This window comes from Poecilia formosa, unplaced genomic scaffold (assembly GCF_000485575.1).
Source record: "Poecilia formosa unplaced genomic scaffold, Poecilia_formosa-5.1.2 Scaffold34, whole genome shotgun sequence".
Taxonomy (NCBI): Eukaryota; Metazoa; Chordata; class Actinopteri; order Cyprinodontiformes; family Poeciliidae; genus Poecilia; species Poecilia formosa.
The window spans coordinates 968,226-974,337 of NW_006799973.1; the positions used below are offsets into that span (position 1 = coordinate 968,226).

Here is a 6,112-nt window from a genome sequence, read left to right on the forward strand (position 1 = left end):
CGTGTGTGTGCGTGCGTGCATGCGTGCGTGTGTGTGCGTGCGTGCGTGCATGCGTGCGTGTGTGTGTGTGCGTGCGGCGCTGTCTGTTGGTCCGAGCTGTTGTTTGACAGCACAAGTTTGTGCTGCTCGTTTGTTTAAATCTGTTATCATTGCTTCATCTCAGACTCAGCTTTTGCAGCTTTGAAATTAATCTCATAAAAATAAAAAGACATCAAATAGAAACAAGAGAGTAAAGTTGGTATGTGCACAGCAGAAATAAGCGCTAACTCATTTCGAAGTCAGTTTATGGTGTTTCAGCACAGCTTGAAGTTTGTGGGTTTTTAGTGTGTTGATGGGATCAGAAGTTAATCATTCCAACACAACAGATCTGACCTTTAACCCTCAAGAACTCCTGTCGTCCTTTAAAGGTACTTCAACATATACCTGATAGACTCTTTGTATCAGCTGAAGCGCCTCTTACCTGCTGCTAGTGATGCCCCAGAATCTTAAAATACCAAGAATATTTTTATTCCTGAAATGCTGTGAATACATCTCAAAGTATCTATTTTATGAAGCATCATAAAATGATTTTGAATTACAGAAAAGCATAATTTGTTAACTGAAAAAAAAAAAAAAGCTTACTGGATTAAACCCTCTTTATGCAGCAGAACAATTACATGTTGGAAACCTGGAATAAAGCAGCTTCAGTACAAATGATAAATTAGCATTTTGGCTAAAATGACATTTTATGTTTACTATCTCTTTCATAATTCTTTGTGACATTCCTTTGTGTTTCTTGTCCGTAGCTTAGTTTTTTTTACCTTGGTGTTACCTTACCTCATTAGTAATATATTTCGTGGAAATATAGTTGACATGTCAAACATTTCAAATGCTAATTCTCTCTTTCTTTTAAAATTGACTTTCTCTCAGGGTGCCGGAGTTTTATCAGTCTACCTGTTCATGAAGCGTTATGCAGAGGAAGAGATGTACCGCCCCCACCCTGCCATCTACCGCCCCCGTCTGTCCGAGGGCAGCGACTACAGCGGCCAGTACCTCCACCCAGAATCCTCCTGGCCTCCACCCAAGAGAGGCCGCAGCACCTCAGAGGCGTCCAGCGACATCTCCATCCAGCTCAACCAGAATCTGCCGGCGCCGCCGAAATGCACCCTCCAAGTTGGCGGCCAGGGAAGTCCGCCCTCCGTGTCGTCTTCTGCAGGGAGCTACCAGATGCAGCCACAGCCCACTGGTTACCCCTCCACACACACCCTACCCAGGTCCCACTCCTCCCACCCTCAGGGCCAGGCTCTTCCCATGACCATGCCTCCGTCGCCTGTACCCCCACCTCACTATCACACGCATGTGCACATGAGCGCCTCCCCCTGTTAAGAAGGGGGAGCCGCACGAAGACGAGCCACTGACTCTTCATCATCAAATATACTGAACATTTCGAATTGAATCAGGTTAAGCGCGGAGCTTTGATCTAGCATCGAACGAAGCAGAAAAATGTAGCTTTGAGACGTTATAAATCAAAGAGAGAGAAGGAGGGGATTTTTATTTATTTATTTATTTATTTTCTACTGATTTCTGAAGATTTCAAAGAAGCCGTGATGGATGGAAAGAAACAAACAAAAAAGAAGAAAGAAGTTAAAGAGAAAGTCAAGAAAGAGGCAAACTGTTCTCCAGAAAGACATTAGAGGTTAGGTTGATTGGTAGAGCAGGTACAAGGGAGGGAGAGTGAAGCAGGGGGGCTGCAGTGTTATACAAAGATGCTGCATTGCTGCAGGACTTTGTACACACTTGGAAATGTACAACGCAAAGCACTGATCTGAAAGGACTCTGAATGTTCATAGATTTTTACATGCATAAGTCACGCCAACATGTGGACTACATGCGTTTTTGCCAGACGGTGAAACGGGGTTAAATATATTCTATTTGTGTCTGAATTTATTACATCATCAGTTTGATTCCACAACCCATGAAGTCATAATAGTGGCCTCGGTGTTATTAAGTATTAGTTAATACAGTAACTGTCAAATGAATCTGCACAGAATGAATGTTGTTAAGCTTTGTAACATACAGAGATGCTATTAAGAAATATCATGCAATCAACGTATTGTTTTACATATTTAAGACACAGATCTTTAGCTTCTTGTACATAGCTGCACATCAGAGCTAGAGTTGTGAAATAGCAAATGAAGCTTTTGCACAGGTCTAAGTGAGAAAATACTTTTACTTGTTCAGCTTTGGACAGAAGGGAAGCAGCTGCAGCAACGCAGCGTCTGGATGCAGAGCTGTCTGGTTTTCTCCAGTTTTACAGGAATCTGGCGCCCTCTAGTGGCCGCAGCCATGAAGCAACCCCCGAAGCAAACGTTTCTGGCTCTAAACATTTCTTGAACTTTGTCTTTCCTTCTGCCTTTACTGTGCGGTATTAGTTTTAAAGAAATGAAATTACATATTTTGTCGATTTGAAATTGTAAATCCAGAATGATTAGACACATTATTTGTGCAAAACAGAAATAAAGTGATAATCTGGTTAGTAGTGTATCTTTAAATATAATTATAAAACGCACTTGATAAAAATATTTGTTATATTTGCAAATCATTTTAATGCCATTGTTTGTCTTATGCAGCTTTTTAGCCACTTAAAGTCTTAAATAAACCCTCTTTCCCACTTCATTCTAAGGAATTAAAGAAGATATGACAAAACAGTTATTATACATGTCTGGGTTTAAATCCTCAGTAGGTAAAACCTAAATAGATAAATACATCTGCTTCACCCACAAATTTCACACCCTGCAAAAATTCTAATGGTGTATCAAAGTAATTTTTTTTCTTTTTTCTTTTTTTTTTTGACTGACCAGTTAAATTAAATCTAATTTCTAAAACGCTAACTAGCCTTAGATCACCAAAGCTAAATTATAAATCAGCCTCCACTAGCCATATAATTATAACCTTCTAGAAAATAATGTTTTCTCAATGTTTTCGTACACTACGAACTACGCAGGCAAACATATTTTCAAACATTTTTGTCGCAACTTACAATACTGGTTTTATGTTACAGACCAACACAGAAGAAAAAAAATGCATTTTTTAGGAAAAACAAATGTAAAGATTTAGCATGCATGATGTGTTTGTGACACATGTGCAGTGCTTGTTCCTCACTATGTGTAAATTATACAAAAAACTGTAAAACCTTGTTTTATCTGAACAGAGCATCTTCTGCCTACCAGGCTTGTGGCAAAGTGCAAACTAAACTTTTTTCTTTCTTCAGAAATAGATTTTTTTTTTCTTTGTCACTCTTCTATAAAGACCAGCCTTGTTAAGAGCAGGGCTAGTAGTGATCCTGTCGATTAATTCTCCCACCTGTGCTTTTAAACCTAAATCTGCTTCTCATCGCACAGCACACTTTTCAGATTCCCATTTGTAAAAAAATATATATATATTTGAAACCAGACATTTACTTCTACTTTGCAAATATATGCTACGTTCTGCTGGTCTACCATATAAAGTCAAACTTACAGTAAGTACATTAAAGGGGTACGAATACATTTGCAAGACTGCAGTCTGTGGTTTTCAACCCTACATTTGGAGCACTTTGAACTGCCTGGTTGCTGAAATGTGCTATACAAATAAACTTGACTTGAATAGCGTAATTAAATTTAATTGATTATTGAAGTAGCTGCAAATTATTCCTCATAGAGGGAAATAGTTCATCTTGTTTCCTGAGTACTTCACTTTAAGATGTCCTGAAACAGAGAGGGAACTTGAAGTTAATTCAGACTTTTCCAGTGAAGCATTTCGACTCCGCTTGGCCATTTATTTCAGTTTGTAAAGTTAAGACAGTTTTATTCTCAAAAGCCTAATTGCTTTTTTGTAATACAACACTGTACAAAGAACAGAATGCAAGAGCATAATTTCCTGCACACCAACAACCAGATCTAATTCTGAATATTCATTTGCTTTTGGTTTTTTTTTTAGTTTGCTACTGTAATGTAAAATAAAACCCATTGTGTCATCATGAACTAATTGGTTTGGATTATCACTGTGATGCTTCAGAGAAATAAAACCTGCTCCTACTGTTTATTGTGGGGGGGAAAAAAACTCAAAAGGGGAAAATATGAAGTGGGCTTGTTGTGTCGCCAACGTCCTGCAGTCTGGTTTGTTTTCCTGTTTTCTGTTTAGGCGGTTGATGTAACTCCAGCCCCCAGTTGTTGACTGTTTTCTTTTTAGGCAGTTCAGTGCCTTGCCCACAAGGATTTCTGCAGCATCTGTTGAAGAAGATAAAAGAAATTCTCCAGACGTTGCACTTGCAAACCTTTTCAATCAAAATCTGCTTCAGTAATTTTGGGTTCCTGTGACCGCCATTATGACCAGTGGATGATAAATGCTTTGTTCTTGCTTTAAATAAACAGCTTTTTTTTTTATCATTTGTTGGATTATGTAATTATCTCTAAAAGTCCTCCAGCTGTTATACTGCATTACTATTTCTCATGTTGTATCTCTTTTTTATCTCCATACTCAGCTCTTTTTTTTTTTACCTGTGTATGAATGCACAAAAGAATTGAAGCTTCTCTCAGAAATCAGTTCACATTTTATTTTATTTCACTGTTTATATATATAATCACAAAACAAGCTAAAGCAATTGCTTTTCAGTGCTTCAGTGATACTGCAGCTTTAAAATCTGATCAAATGCAATAGAGGAAATATTGACAAAATTACTGCTGTTATAGAGTTGACATCTTTAACTCAATGTTTTATTAAAACTTCTATTGGGGATTCATTTTGTCATGTTTTAGCATCTATGTGTGCAGGTTCTGTTTGTTTTTGGTAATATATCTGGGCTTTTTTTTTTTTCTGGTTTGTATATATATAAACCAATGTGGAAATAAGAGGCAGGGATGGCAGCATCATATTGCACTCCACAAAATTTATGATGGTATGTACAAATATTGAAGAAACAGCACAGTGCAACACCCAGGAAGATAAAGTTTGGTCACAAAAAAATACTCTAATGATATTGCGACTTTAGTTACATATAACAAAGTCAATGTTTGGGACTTTAGATCAATTGAAAAAATGTATGTGAACAAACCTGACTCACGTTCATTCTGTTGGAAGGAATTGGCCCAATTTCTAGTAAACTCTTGTAAGTTTGAAGAAAGATACACAAAGTGTTTGACCCGAGACATTTAGTCCAACAAATGGTAAGAAAATCTATGCAAAAGTCAACATCTGAAGAAAGAAGCCCTCCAAAAACAATTCTCATTATTCTCGAAATTACTAAATAGAAGAAACTTTAATAATATTAACTGACCGAAAAGTAGAAGAGTAGAGTCTTACTTAATCAGCGTTTAAAATGAGGATAAGTTTTATCTTAATGGTGTTCGGTGAAAACATGCAGAACAAGGATTATTTTCTGACTTTTCCCTTAAAAAAGGAAAAAGAAGAAAAAGAAGCCAGGGAATCTCTGCAAGTGGTGCACTGCAGTGAACCACAGGGTGTTTACCAGCCTCCCTCTTCAGTCACGCCAAGCCACCACAGCCTGGAGCCAAGAATTGATCAGAGTTGTGTATGAGTGCACGAGTCTGACTGTGCATTTGCCACTATGCATTTGTGTAAAGGTTATTTCCATTTATCCCAAAAGTAACACTGAAATGAATAAATAGATCAAAAATCAGTAGGGATTCCAAAAGAAGAAGAAAAAAAGAGACATTATCTATTAATAAGAAATGTCTGTCAAAACCCATTTGAGATATATGCAAGTCTTCCTGAAAATCAAACACCTGCTGTAGACGTTTGACTTTAAGGTTTTGGGCCGTAAAGTCAAACACGTCAAGCGTCACCAAGCAGGTCGATAAAAAAGCCTGTGTGCTCTGCTAAATTCAACATTATCTGAGTGATTGTGTCAACAGCTGAGACTAAAGCCAGCCTTACTCCTGATACACTCTCTGTGATAGCACGCTCTCTGTTTGTGGGTTTGCTTCTGTCCTTTCCTTTTGTTTATCCATGTGAGTGTGTGCTCCACTTTATGTGTGTGGGTTGAGTGGATCTCTCTTTTCACCCTCACCATTACTGCATGAAAGACCTGCCACTCTGGATTAGCTCTATCAAGCTCGGCCTCTCCCCTCTTTTC

At 38.1% G+C, this 6,112-nt stretch overlaps 1 protein-coding gene across 1 annotated transcript in view; it reads left to right on the forward strand.

The window, feature by feature from the left end:
- Window positions 1-4,755, forward strand: part of cacng7b (calcium channel, voltage-dependent, gamma subunit 7b) — a 16,653-nt gene extending 11,898 nt beyond the window's left edge. Inside the window, exon 6 of the mRNA XM_007550024.2 lies at window positions 910-4,755. Within this exon, the coding sequence (XP_007550086.1) occupies window positions 910-1,365 (456 nt within the window). The 3' untranslated portion in view covers window positions 1,366-4,755. The remainder of the gene's footprint in view (window positions 1-909) is intronic.
- Window positions 4,756-6,112: the final 1,357 nt, after the last annotated feature.